The sequence below is a fragment of the Scyliorhinus torazame genome, chromosome 3, assembly GCF_047496885.1.
Source record: "Scyliorhinus torazame isolate Kashiwa2021f chromosome 3, sScyTor2.1, whole genome shotgun sequence".
NCBI lineage: Eukaryota > Metazoa > Chordata > Chondrichthyes > Carcharhiniformes > Scyliorhinidae > Scyliorhinus > Scyliorhinus torazame.
The window spans coordinates 144,919,857-144,935,187 of record NC_092709.1 but is presented as its reverse complement, the minus strand read 5'-3'; the positions used below and the strand labels follow the sequence as shown (position 1 = coordinate 144,935,187).

The 15,331-nt window shown below is 43.0% G+C and overlaps 1 protein-coding gene across 2 annotated transcripts in view; it reads right to left on the bottom strand.

Annotated features, from left to right (window-relative positions):
• Nucleotides 1–646: 646 nt before the first annotated feature.
• Nucleotides 647–15,331, bottom strand: part of lin54 (lin-54 DREAM MuvB core complex component) — a 136,702-nt gene continuing 122,017 nt past the window's right edge. For both annotated transcript variants that reach the window (XM_072496350.1, XM_072496349.1), the window contains exons 12-13: nt 11,554–11,756; nt 647–6,282 (exon numbers count right to left, since the gene is read on the bottom strand). In XM_072496350.1, the coding sequence (XP_072352451.1) occupies nt 6,081–6,282; nt 11,554–11,756 (405 nt within the window). In that variant the 3' untranslated portion in view covers nt 647–6,080. The remainder of the gene's footprint in view (nt 6,283–11,553; nt 11,757–15,331) is intronic.

Below are 15,331 nucleotides of genomic sequence, written 5' to 3'. Positions count from 1 at the left end.
AGAGGTTAATATCTCAGATATTTTTCTCAAATGTCATTTGCACATTATCAACTCCTATACCAAACCATTCTAGATTGTAGACGAAGAGGCCAAAAACACCAGTTTTAATAGCAATGTTCCAAGCTTCAGCATTCTATGTTGAAATTAAGACAATTGAGCAACACAAGGCCAACGATACAAATTTATTATAAATGCAGCTATTTTTCATATAAAATTAGCATAAGTACATACAAAAATCAGTTTATAATAAACAGAAGTTACAACTGAAGTTGAGAAACACAAAAATGAAAGCTTCATTTAAACTTGAACTGGAAAATTATCAAGTACCTGTACAATTGATGAACCTTGCAGCATAACACATTCTTATTCATTGTGTTCTTACCACTGGGACATTTCAGCTAAGTTAGCAACTGAAATCATCCTTTCATTCGGATACAGATTACATGGCTGTTGCATCAAAAGTTATCAAATCATATGCTCTTCATCAAATTGATCTGATCTAAATTTCTCTCCAAAAGTCACCACTTTGAAGAAAAGCAAAATGAAAAATGCTGCAGATCCCTTGGAGTGGTTGGTATGTGAGGATTCCCTTCAAATGTGAGAAGTAATGAATTATGTGGAGGATAAAGAATTAGAAAACCTATGGTAGGGTAGTTAAAGTTGATTTATTCTCCACAGAACAAATTTGACATTCATACCAATATCATCAAGCACTGCAGTAAGTCAGAAATCTTTTAGACAGCAGCTCCAATTAAATACATATGTCAGTTTCAGTGTACCACATAATATATAAACAAAGTTTGTTAATTCAAAAAGCACTGGAAAAGCAACACAAATGAAACTGCAATGGTGTATGATCCTTTTTTGCCCATCTGAAGCACAGATACTGTTTTGCATTTGACAGCACCAGAGTTGTACTCCGCCATAAACACACAAAGTGTACTTGCACATGCAAAGTTTTCATCCCCATCAGTAAATATTAAATGTTACAACAGGAATGGAAACATCCACTTTCTCAGAATATTACGAAAAATTTACTTGAGTTCATAAATTTCTCAGGAGGTCCAACAATTTTGCAGCACATCCCCAGTATAGCATCAAGTCAAAATGGTGTGAGATGCATCAATGAAGGGCAAGGGCAAAGTCTTCATTGCTCCAGTCAAATTATGATCTAACTTTAGATATAATCATTCCTACAGTACTGCAAAATGGAAACAATTAGAAATGCACACATGACCTTTAAAAATAAACATCCTTAAGCTTGATCAATTGTTTTTCAGTCCCTTACTGAGATATTAGAAAGTTGTGCTTTAAAATATCTCATTGTATTTAGTTATATAGAAATCTTCACGCACTAGTCTTTGATAGTCCTCTCAGGCAGCATTTCTAATAAGGCCATCATGATTTCATCAGATCTGTTAGGACAATAAATATGTCCACTCATTATAGTCAATGCTTAAAAAAATCCTAAAAACTGTATCATAGAACAAATTCTGTTGACGTGATTTATAATGGAGAAAATCTTGTATTCCCCAATGATTATTAGAGGTGAAAGGGGCCCAGTTATAGGTTTAGGATGGGATAAATAAAAGGTTTCAATTCCTGATCTTATGCCCGTGAAAGTTAGATATCACAACTGGACCACAAGGTCAAGTAGGATTAAATTATATGGGGAATCCTGGTACCAGCAACATCTACAGGGATTTTGAAGCAGTGCATACTTTAGGAAACGTGAACCTATTTTTACCCCCACATCTGCTTGGTCCATGCACCAATTATGGTCAACCTCCTCCAAGGCCTTTGTCAATGACACTGAATTCACTGTCGCTAAGTATTCTGCTGGCCATTCTTCCCAGGAGGAGAAACATGCAGAGAGGTGTTTGGTACCTCATTACAATGAAGACCAAAATACAAATCTGCATTTAGTACATGGTGTCCATGATATGTATCACAGTTGGAATTTTAAAAAAAACAGAAGTCAGGGCAGCACGGTGGCACAGTGGTTATCACTGCTGCCTCATGGCGCCGAGGTCCCAGGTTCGGTCCCGGCTCTGGGTCACTGTCCGTGTGGAGTTTGCACGTTCTCCCCGTGTTTGCGTGGGTTTCACCCCCACAACGCAAAGATGTACAGGGTAGGTGGATTGGTCACGCTAAATTGCCCCTCAATTGGAAAAAATGAATTGGGTACTCTAAATTTAAAAAAAAAACCAAAATCCAGAAATATCTCTGCAAGTGCAACGAGACAGCCTTTAACCTGTTTAACTGTTCCAGAGAGGCAAAGGGTTCAAATTCAATTATGTGTGATTCAGAGTTGGGCTGCACGGTGATGCAATGGCTAACACTGCTGCCGCACGGCGCTGAGGTCCCGGGTTCGATCCCGAGTCACTGACCATGTGGAGTTTGCGCATTCTCCCCGTGTCTGCGTGGGTCGCAACCCCACAACCCGAAAAGATGTGCAGTGTAGGTGAATTGGCCACGCTAATTGTCCCTTAATTGGAAGGAAAAAGAATTGGGTACACTAAATTCAATAAAAAAAATTATGATTCAGAGTCAGTGAAATAACATCCACAAAAGTATCAAAACCTAGCTTTGCATAACATGAACGTCATGCTGTTTGCCTGCTCCCTTGGCTGGAAAATGACGTATTCAGATTTTAAAAAAACGAAAGCGGGGAAATGCAAATAAAAAGGAAAGCAAGGAAGGTTAAACCATAAAAATATCTCGTCCAACTTTTCTTTTAGGAAAGTATGAACCCCTTTTTTACCCTGGATCATAGCAAGACTGCAAGTGAGAGGGCTGAAGGGCACCTGCACATTGATGTCATCCACTGCCACATGGCCAGTTGGTGTCCAAGGAGCAGCACTCAGATGATCTGTGGGGTTAGCTAGGATTCTCTCACTACCTCTCCTTAGCAATACAGCTGGGAAATCGAAGCTTAGATCCTCAGCAATCGATAATCCTATAGCTGACTAACTTCAGTATGTTACACCCTCCCACCCCCTGCAACAACAAAAAACAAAAGACTAGTCTCTGCAAGACTATTGTTTCTTTTAAGGTTACAGGCCTTCATTAGCATATGCACTTTAAAATGAAATTCTTAAACATTAAATATCTTAGGTTTGTTCTCTAAACTTTATGATCCTTTACTAATCTCTTAAAACCAATATCTAAAACTTGTGGATAAATTAAGATGGGCCCTTCACCATCATAAGAGAGTACAAAGCTGATGCTAGTATGGCAACTTATTAAATAATAAGGGGTTAAATACAACAAGTTCATATAGCTTGGATCTGTCTACACGGGGCTCTGAGCTGTGAAAATGGTAGCAATGCCAATATGTACTGGTAATCATGCTTCTGTGTCCTGTCTAACCTTCCCAAAATTAAGACTAAAATGCAATGAACAGTAATAGCATAAATACATTTGAGATGTCATATAACTTGGACCATCACAAACAGTATTAAGGACAAACACTGCTTTACATCTCAACTTGAATATTGGAATCCTTTGTATCTGGTATACCCAAATGTGATGATGTTTTCTGCAGAGCTCATTTGAATTATCCATTGATGTTCAGTGGTCTGACAGCTTAAGGTGTCACAGGGTATTTAGATTACCAATTAAAAAAAACAATTAATAAATATTATCTAAAGTTTTATCTATCATAATCTTCCCAGTTTGCATGAAATACAACTCTAAACAAATGAATTTAAATGAAGTCAACATAAATAATGTATACTTCTGCCTTCAGAAGTGACAGAAGGCAATTAATCTATTTAATATTTGGGTTGTTACAAAAAGCTTCTTGCATTGTGTTTGACTAATGTGAAGAAAAATAACAATACACACAAAATGAAATTTAGATAATTCAGAGGAAAATACAGAAAAGTATGAAATCTGCACCTTCAAATTAATACCAATAAAACACCTACAGCAATAGTCACATATTTTCACAATCTACACATGTATTCCGAATTCCATTCAGATAACAAAAAGTATTTTTGTATACAATATTTAAATATACATAATACAGCTGCAGAAACTAAATTAACAGAATATATACAAATTATTATAGCATTTCAATTCCTGGTACAGCAGAGAAAGACTATGCATATCCCCACTTGAAACCTGATAAAGTACAAGCTTGAGAAGCCAGTTAGCTATTAATATACATTTTATACACCATTACTCACTTAGAATAATAAATCGAAGGCAGGTATGGATTTAAATTAGCATCAAATACCCTGTTCTAACATTCTGTAAAAATACCTTTTAAAAACATCCTCATCTTTCTTTATGTTAAAAGGCTATTCCTCAAGTTACGAAAATAGCAGTAACAGAAAGGTTTTAAGATTCGGACATTGATCACGGCTGGTGCCAAATTTGACTATGTTGACTGCTCAATTTTGAGGTCAAGCAGACAAACGTTCAATGTGTCTTTCTGCAGCAAAATCATGTAGCAATACTTTCGAAAGCACCTTTGTTTTAAACCATCAGGATCCTGGGGCTTTAAATGTTAATTTGAAACAAGGGAAATAGTCAGTTTTGCTCACATTTTACAAAAAATGTTTGAATAAAAAAGGTGTGCCTTGAATGTTTGCATATTGCACTATTAATGTTAATGGATATTGACATGTTCAGGGTGAATCACTCACTTTCAGATTCCTACCTCTATTTGATTATTGTTGAAATGGTTGTAGAATTTTTATTGAAAGGAGTACACTTAGAAAAAGAATGTGCAAATAGGCTTTTACGCAAAACAAAATTACCCTAAACAACTGAGTTGTTTTTCCACAACACTTGGTGACCCATGTGTGACAAAATTATGTTCCACTGAAGACATTTTGTTTGGAAAGATAAAAGTGATGACCATTGTAGCATTTCCCCCCCTTTCCTGATCTCCATTCATAGTAGAGATATTGCTTCTCAGTTTTTGCCCATACATGTCCTACTAATTCAGGGGCGGCTCCTTACTTGGATTTTGCCGTTGGAAGGCAACCAAGTGCACTTGCCTCTGTGTGGCAGCCTTTCATGGCCCAAATGGCCACAGGGAACATAATGTAGTGTGTGTATGTGTGGGCGGGTGTGGGGAATGGGGGGGGGTGTAGAGAGAGAGAGAAGCAATCAGAAAACCCATTTCTCCTTAATATACTGTGTCACCCTGTGATCTTGCTAATTGGCAATCTTGTTTAGAGGTGGATAGATGCTGGAAAATTCAACAAAACGGGTCAAGAGTGCTGATAACCAATAATACCTACATAGGTGAATTCTGTAATTCCGATACAAGGCGCATCCATCAGTTGATCAAGCATGTGGTAAAGCACCATTACAGGCTATTAATTATCACACACTAGGTTACCAGATTTTAAAAGTGCTGTGGACCGAGTTACTCAATCCTTAATGGTGTTTCACAAGGGGAGTTGGGTGTATTTACATTAACAAGGACGGACATATGTAATGCAAAGCTTTACAGCCACACAGCACCTTATTTCTACCCTCAGCCTCTGTTACATTTTTAAAAGTCATTATGTCAAAAGCTTGATCTTTAGTGCTCTTTGCAAGTAATTTCTGATAGTCATTTTAATTGAAGGGACTGTACTTAGATCATCCACTATAAAGATTTTCAACTGTCCAGAGGCAGCTTGCATCTCAGGCTAACAGATATTCATAATTTGGGGGATAGAACATCCAAGGTGTCCATGACATCCAAGGGAAAAGCAGGTCAACATAGAGAAAGCAACTTTGCATAGAGGAATGCAAAAAATATAAAATGTCACCACTAGCATCAAAAGAGTGTTTCCTTCATGACGGTTTTGCATATTCACACATTGATTTTACATCATAAAATCTACTTTGTATTTTAAGCATTTTAAGTTTTAAAAAGGCACCTCAGCCAGACGATGCACAGAAAGTCTGCTTTGAAGGAATAATCTGACGTATTGAAAGTTCTTGCTAACCGTACAGCTGTAAAATATCATGGCAAGCCCAAAACTCTTTAAGCTTTTATATTTAAAAAATCTCAGCCGGAGTTTTCCCAACTGATTTTTCCTGTTCAGCTCTCATAGGAGAGCACAAGCGGATTAGCAACTCAGAGGACAGGTATCTCCTTTAGCTTTTCCTGCTGAGTTTATAATTTGCATTAAGCAGCGCCCAAATTCTTCCAGAATCATGCGCTCAGTGACGGCTTTTGCCTGGCTATTCTTCTCTCCTTCCTCTGCTTGTGCCAGAAGGCATTCACAAGTTGCTTCTGCCACTTCTTTTGTCACAAACGTGAATGGCAATCTGAAAATAAAAGACAATAAAAAAAAGCTTGAGGTGAACAAAATGAATCATTGGCTATTTTTACATTTTTGTGAGAAAAACCTTAAGGAAATTTATTTTTTGATGGTTTTGGTGGTGTAGTCAAGCTGTAAAATATATTGTACACCTTGTCGTTTTGTCTCGCTACCACCGACACATGATTTCTTTTGGATGGCAAAAGGGCTACGTGACCGTGGGCATTATGAATTTCCTGAGTAATTATGAAAATGTCTTAATCTAATTAAGGTCCATTGGTCTGTTCATGAGCTATATAGATCCCCAAGGTGCAGAGAGGAATTTTGAACCTGCCACTGCAGAACCTGGACCACAGCAGGAACTAGCTGGCAAAATAAGTGGGTTTTAAATTCAAAGTTGTATCATTCTATTAAGCATATGTCAAATTCATAAAGGATTTATTAATGCTGTTTGTGGGAAGGTTAAACAAAATCTTTATCCACCATAGTGGCTGCTTAAGAAAATAGTTCTATGAAACTAGTACTAGAGGTGAATCACCAATTTGATTCTTGTTCCAAGTTAAAGTAGAGTCTTTACACATGGATCATTGGGAAAATGCTATTGGACTAAACAATATTAAAACATGCCAAGTTAACGGACTTCAGCAAGAATATTGAACAGGAAAAGTGCATTTTTGTTAACAGTTGAACACCACCCAATCCACAAATTGTGGTTTTATTGCACATAATTTATTCTCCCTCACTTTACACTTATCCCCAAGGAAACAAGGATCAAAAAAATAATTGTATTATAGAGCGACTGATGACATGAAACATTTTGTTCCATGTAAAATTTTAATACTAAGTTGATCTGTATCATCAATTAGAAAAGCAAAACTTCTCCCCGTGTTTGCGTGGGTTTCGCCCCCACAACCCAAAAAGATGTGCAAGGTAGGTGGATTGATCATGCTAAATTGGCCCTTAATTGGAAAAAATTAATTGGGAACTCTAAAATTAAAAAAAAAGAAAAGCAGAGCGTACTTTGGTAATCATAACTTGACAAGTTGAATGATCACTAAAGACGTGGCTACTAAAAAATTCTAGTTTACCATGAGGGCCGGGTAGCACAAAAAGTGACTCTTTTCCGATGCAACAAATCAAATCCAACCCAGACAAATGGAATAAAAGGAGTTTGAACAACCTCAAGTCTAGTTCTCAATGGACATCAATGGACAGTACAGAACATCATTCAACAATTCAGTAATATCTCAGATAACAGGCAGATATCAACAATGTGGAAATATAAGGATTAAATAACAGGAACAATGAGTACTGATTCCAGCTCAACAATAGTCATTCCCAGTTTAGCACTCCTAATATTCTCCTAACAAATGACGTGCTGAACAAAAATCACTCTCCCATAAGAAAACATGCAATAAAGGTGGGTTACATTCCTGACCTGTAATTTTTGCAGTAAAAACCATTCAGCTGTCTTGGACCTTAACTGGCCTACAATAGCACTCATTCATTTTTAATAACTTATAGTACTAATTCTATCAACCTAACCCCCTACTAACCACCTTCCGCCTCCAGCTCACCACCTCTCCTGCCTCTCCAGCTTAACACCTTTCTGAACTTTCCACCTCTTCCCAAGCCTCTCATTTGCCACCTCCCTTCCCAGACCCTCTGCTTCCCTTAATGACGCACATGCTCATTGCTTCCCTCTCCCAAACACTTGCTATGAGCGAGGGCCCTGGAGGGGAGTGGCAAGAGGGATGGTGGGAGTAGGGAAGCGGCAAGTGGGAGGGTCGTCAAGAGAAGCTGTGATCCAGAGTCCAAGCAAAGGGAACTTGGAGGAGCTCTGGCCCCCTGACATATGGCATTAATGGTGCCCATGAACCAAAACCCCTGCCATGTAGGTTCTTGGGAAAGAAACCTATTGGAGTAAACCAAAATACAGTGGAACCCTTTATGCAGTATTCTGCGATCTATCGGGTTGCTTTCCGACAATCCCTGCAGCATAGTTGGGACAAACAGTACTGGTTCCATCCTTTCCTTTGGACAATAACAGATATATGAAAAGGGAGCCCCTGATGCTTGGGCAATTCAGGGTCGCTAGACTATTTGCCCAGGCATGGACCCTGGTTTACTTTTGCACAACACAGGAAGCAACCGTTGCCAGTTCTCAGAGGTTACTTCTGATGGTAGGAGAGATCATTGCATCTTATTGGATAGCAAACCTTCCACAACCTGGGCAGCCCCAAGTCAGTTCGCTGCTTTTCTGCCATGGCCTACTTGTATGAATGGGTGCTTGGTGTGACAATATGTATATTGTAAGAATAATGAAGGGTTAACAATTTACTGTAACTGCATACAACCACTAGATGGCGATCAAGCGCATACATGTGGATCGCGTGATACTCTTGATTCGGGGAGAAGGTTGTTCGGCGAGAGAAAGGTTGTAAGAGAAAGTTGCTCTGTAATTAGAATCATAGTTTTAGTGAATCTGTAATCTTTTATATCTTAGCAAGCAAGTCAAATCTATTTGGTTGTCGTGTAAATAAATTAGCTTTGTTCAAAACTTAGCTTGATGTCCTTTGTGAGACACTACACTTCGAAGCCATCCTCATTCAGAAAGCAAAAAGCATCATACTTGGAGCTTGAGAGCCATTTCTCAAGAGGTGGGTCATTAATCTATGCACCAAGCAAGACAAACTAAACAAAGAAGGTACCAGTCTTTCACATGGTAAACTGGAATGCAAGGACTATGTCTCCTCGCCTTACAGACTACCTTCTGCAGATTGATGATGCATGCAAGGCACCTGTGATTGGCAAAGAACTTAGAAGCTTTAATGTGAATATTGCTATTGTTGTAAGAACCAAGGCTTGTTGTAAGTGCATCTCTTGAAGAGAAACACTGCAAGCTCTTCCAGGAGGGGAAAACGCGCAACACATGGCCGTGGAGTTTCACAGAAAAAAACCACTACTTGTAATGAGTGAAGTTCCTACAGGAGGCAGAGAGAAATTGCTTACACTTTGCTTGTCAACAAACATGGGCCCAGTTAACCTCATGTGCATCCAACCTCTGACACTTCCCTCCACCCCAGATATCAAGGATCAATTTGATAACGCACTTGATGCTGCTATCAACAAAATTCCAAGGCCGAGGGATTACACCTTCTAGGGGAAAGGGCGAGTACAGATTGCACACTTGGCCAATGTACATGGGGCACCAGGGGATTAGCAAGAGGCATGTAAATGGTAAATGGTTGCTGGGCCTAAACAGTTACCACAAACTCTGACAAACAGCTACTTCCAAACCAAGCAGGGCCCCAAGGTGTTGTGGAGAAACCAGAGATCCTGCCACTGGCACCAGCTGCTATCACCAGATGTACCACCCTCAGCAGGGTCCTCCATCACTTATAGCCATCACACTGTTGACTGTGACACTGACCACTTCCTGGTGTGTCGCATGGTCAGATTTCAGTTAAGGAAACTGTAGAACTCAAAGGAAGGTGGTTATCCTCTGATCCAGTGGGGGCCGTGACCCGCAGGTGGGTCGCGGGCGGTGTCAGAAGGGTCGCAGAGCTAAGAGTCACAGTGTTCTGAATCCATCAGCCACCAATGCAGAGTTTTCCATGCCAGCATTCAGAGCCCTGCAGGGAAAATACTGCCAAAAATGTCAATTCAGTCCTCTAGTGGGAGCAATCATTGACAGATTTCCTGTAAGCCTGGCAGTTACCCCCCAACCCACCATCACCAAACCCCTTCCAGGCAGTGGCTCCGCTTCGAAAATCATGTGTCGTGAAATGTTTGGCGGAGAGAATGTGCGTGTGTGTGTGTGTGGGCGAGCGAGTACAATGTCTCTGTGCAGACAAATAGCCTGAAAATCTTCTGCAAATCCTCTTGCCATCTGGTTGCTGCTGAGGGGCCAGAAGCATGTATGTCAGAGATGGCATGGAGGTATATTCAATGGGAGGGAGTGAGCTACCTTTGCTACATTATTGGAGACAACAGTCTCCACAAAGTGACTGCAATGGCATATCTTCTGGTTGGGGAGAGCACATTACGATGCCACAATTGAATATCTGAGAAAATGAATATTTGAGAAACCATTTTTCAATGTCCACTTTGTCCGATTAATGACACCAGAACAGTTAGTTTGTCAGTTGTCTGTGGGTCACTTTTAGAGTAACATCATTCAACAATATTGGTGAACTTATTTCTAATAGTGCACTTTTAGGTTGAATAAACTTGCATCAAATAATTGAATTGCATTTAAGCCAATTATAAATCAAGATCTTAATACCACTATCTTCAGATTTATGGTTGTTTCCGACAGCACTTTAAGTTGGAGGTGGATTCAAGGGCGATGCCGAGGGGAACCATGGGTTTGAGCCAGGGAGGATGGACGCGAGGTTCTGGGGATTGGAGGAGAGGGGGGTGATAGAGATGAAGAATCTGTTTATGGAGAGGCGGTTCGCAAGCTTGGAGGAGTTGGCGATGACGTTTGGGCTCCAGCGGGAGGGCTTCAGGTATATGCAGAAGCGGAACTTCGCAAGAAAGGTCTTCCCGAACCTTCTGGTGGCAGTGTCTTCCTCATTGCTGAAGGAGGTGCTATCGGTGGGTGGGCTGGAGTCATTTCGGTGATTTACGGTAGGTAGGATCATGGAGGAGGATAAAGTGTCAATGGATGGGTTTAAGGCCAAATGGGAGGAAGAGATAGGGATGGTGTTGGAGGAGGGATTATGGTGCAAAGTGCTGCGCAGGGTCAAGGCCTCAATCTCATGCGTGGGGCTGGGGTTGATTCAATTAAAAGTGGTGTACAGGGTGCACTGAATGAAGGAGAGGATGTGCCAATTGTTTGAGGGGGTGGAGGATAGGTGCTAGCAGTGTGGGAGGGGTCAAGCCAATCATGCCCATATGTTCTGGTCCTGCCCGAAGTTAGAGAAATTTTGGAGGTCGTTTTTCAGCACCACAACCTGTCTGGTTTGAATTTAAACAAAAGCTTAGCAGTTAATTGTTCCTTGGTGCATTCTCCGTAGCAGCACCTCTACCAATCTGAATCCACTAGCCAATCAATCAGTACCCTCTTCTCATCCAGTATAAATTGTTCCCTCTTTTCAGAAATTACAACATTAAAAAAAATTATGGGGAGGCCAAGTAAATGTGCCACGGTAAGAATGTTCTATATAAACCTATTATACTTCCATGCCAACAACTATGAAACAATGGTATTTTTAGCTTCAATCTGAAATCTGATCCATGACCCAAGTTCTGAAGTCAGTGAATGACCTACTTTCCTCCTCCACTTGCAACTGCTGGCGTTGTTCTAGTCAGTAGATCGGAGATCTGTGATGAAAGCTTTGTTTTTGCAGCAGTCTGTTGCTGGACACGCACTTCTGCAGCATCCGCCAAATGCATTAGGGTCTTCCGCTCAGGGCTCTCCTCAAAGTTCTTGCAGCCAATACATTTACATATCGATGAACACATGATCTTTGCCTGAGGAGCAAAAATGTGAAGGGAAAATATTAGATTTCAATCCAGTTTATTTCACTCATTGCTCCTCATCTGAAAATGCAAAATGATTGCCAGTTGTCAATGAGGTGAAGTATTTTGAAGAAGTAAGATTGCACCTCTCTAAAATAAAGGGCATTCTCGGCAGAATTGTCAAATTCTGATTTAAAGATCCATCCAGGACAAAGCATTTTCAACATGTCTTTAAGACTACCAATCCCATCTACCACTGCTTTAGTCAGAGCAGACAAATGTTCTCAGGTTAATCAGTTAGTTTGTGTCATAAACTACTGTTAGGATTGCACCATATATCAGGGTAAATATCAAGGTTGAGAGGAGTCCTATATACTCTTATCTCATATGTCCCTCTTCAGCTAAAAGATTGTACATTTTAGCTTTATAATATAACTATAGTATAGTATAACTATTCCATGCCCATCATCATAACATTTGAGATGAGACAGTCTGCACAAGGAAAGGAATTCACCAGTTCCATACAAATTAAATTCCTGTTCATAAGAGGAACTATTGGACTTAAACCATCAACTCTGGTTCGCTCTCCATAAATACTGCTAGTTCAACTGACGTTTACCAGTGCTTTCTGTTTTTATTTCAGATCTCCAGTGTAGCCATCTGAAATGGCCACCTGCAAAGGATCATGAGAATTGTGGTAAACTTGGGGCACAGACAAGTAAGTACACAGCCTCTGTGTATTGTGCAAAGAAGCCAGACCGTACAGAAACTTGCACCTATTTTATTATTTTTTTAAATAATTTTTATTACGGTTAAATATCAATAATAAAATGAAAAAGGAACCCAACAGGGTTAAGTACAAAACACTGTCTAGAAAAGCAACCTCCCCCCTCACATAAATAATAAATTAACATTAACACCCCGACTTAACACAACTGGTATATACACCCCCCTGGACCCTCCAGTGTAAATAACAGAAACAGAAATGAAGTAAAGAAACCCCCCCCCCCCAGAGTTGCTACTGCCATTTACCATTATCGACCGTTCTGCCAGGAAGTCTACGAACGGTTGCCACCGCCTAAAGAACCCTTGTACCAACCCTCTCAAGGCAAATTTCACCCTCTCCAATTTAATGAACTCCGCCATATCATTGATCCAGGAAGAAGAATCCTTCGCCGGGCTACCAGGGACGCAAAGGCCAGAATACCGGCCTCTTTCGCCTCCTGCACTCCCTGCTCCTCTACCACCCCAAATATTGCGAGCCCCCAGCCCGGTTTGACCCTGGATCATACCACCCTAGACACCGTCCTCGCTACGCCCTTCCAAAATTCCTCCAGCGCTGGGGATGCCCAAAACATATGGGTGTGATTTGCTGGGCTCCCTGAGCACCTAACACACCTGTCCTCTCCCCCCAAAAACCGGCTCATCCTTGTCCCGGTTATGTGTGCCCTGTGCAGCACCTTGAACTGTATGAGGCTGAGCCTCGCGCACGATGAGGAAGAGTTCACCCTCCCTAGGGCATCTGCCCACGTCCCTTCCTCAATCTCCTCTCACAACTCCTCCTCCCACTTACCTTTCACCTCCACCACCGAGGCCTCCTCCTTCTCCTGCATCACCTGGTAAGTTTCCGCGATCTTCCCCCCCCCCCCCCCCCCCACCACCCCCGAGAGCACCCTGTCCTGTACTGTGTGTGGCAGTAGCCGCGGGAATTCCACCACCTGCCGTCTGGCAAACACCCTTACCCAGGGTGTTCCCCAGGGGGAGCCCGTACTTCTCCTCCAGCTCACCCAGGTCCGCGAACTCCCCGTCCACAAACAGGTCCCCCAACTTTCGTATCCCTGCCCTGTGCCACCCCGAAAACCCTCCACCTGTTCTCCCTGGGGTGAACCGGTGGTTCCCCCGTATTGGGGTCCACGCTGAGGTCCCAACTTCCCCCCTATGCCGCCTCCACTGCCCCCAAATTTTGAGGTCCGCCACCACCGGGCTCGTGGTATACCTCCTTGGAGGGAGCGGCAGCGGCGCCGTTGCCAGCGCCCCCAGACTTGTACCCACACAAGACGCCGTCTCCAGCCTCTTCCATGCAGCCCCCTCCCCCTCCATCACCCACTTGCGCACCATCGACGCATTGGCGGCCCAGTAGTACCAACAGAGGTTGGGCAGCGGCAGTCCCCCCCTACCTCTACTCCGCTCCAGGAACACCCTTCTCACCCTCGGAGTCCCTCGCGCCCACACAAACCCCATTATACGCCTGTTAACCCGCCTAAAAAAAGCCTTTGGGATAAACACGGGGAGGCACTGGAACAGGAGCAAAAACCTTGGGAGCACCGTCATTTTGATTGACTGCACCCTACCTGCCAAGGACAGCGGCAGCGCGTCCCACCTCTTGAACTCCTCCTCCATTTGCTCCACCAGCCTTGTAAAATTAAGCCTATGCAGGGCCCCCAGCTCCTGGCCACCTGGACCCCCAAATACCTGAAGCTCCTCTCCACCCTTTTTAGTAGGAGCTCGCCAATCCCCCTCTCCTGGTCCCCTGGGTGAACCACGAACAGCTCGCTCTTCCCCATGTTGAGCTTGTACCCCGAAAAGTCCCCGAATTCCACAAGAATCCTCATTACCTCAGACATTCCCCCCACTGGGTCCGCCACATATAGCAGCAGGTCGTCCGCATTGAGCGACACCCTATGCTCCTCCCCACCCCGCACCAACCCCCTCCAGTTTCTTGACTCCCTCAGTGCCACAGCCAGGGGTTCAATTGCCAGTGCGAAGAGCAGGGGGGACAGGGGACACCCCTGCCTCGTCCCTCGGTGCAACCAAAAGTACTCAGACCTCCTCTTGTTCGTGGCCACACTCACCATCGGGACCTCGTACAACAGCCTACCCCACCTGACGAACCCCTACCCAAACCCGAACTTCTTCAGCACCTCCCACAAGTACCCCCAACTCTACCCTATCGAAGGCTATCTCAGCATCCATCGCCACCACTATCTCTGTCTCCCCCTCCCTCGCCGGCATCATGGTAATGTTCAAAAGCTTCCACACATTCGCGTTCAACTGCCTCCCCTTCACAAACCCAGTCTGGTCTTCATGGATGATCTGCGGCACACAATCCTCAATCCTCGTGGCTAAGACCTTCGCCAGCACCTTGGCATCTATATTTAGCAACAAAATCGGTCTGTAAGACCCACACTGCAGGGGATCCTTGTCCCGCTTCAGGATCAAGGAGATCAATGCCCGGGACATCGTTGGGGGCAATGCCCCCCCCCCTCCCTTGCCTCATTGAAGGTCCTGACTAGCAACGGGCCCAACACATCCATATATTTTTTATAGAATTCGACCGGGAAACCGTCCGGCCCCGGTGCCTTCCCCGCCTGCATGCTTTCTATCCCTTTGGTCAGCTCCTCCAGCCCAATCGGGGCCCACAATCCCGCCACCAGTCCCTCTTCCACCTTTGGACCTCAATTGGTCCAGGAAGCGGCCCTTCCTTCCCTCCCTCCCGTGGGGGCTCGGATCGGTACAATTCCTCGTAAAAGTCCCTGAAGACCCCATTGATGCCAACCCCACTCCGCACCACACTCGCTCCCCTGACC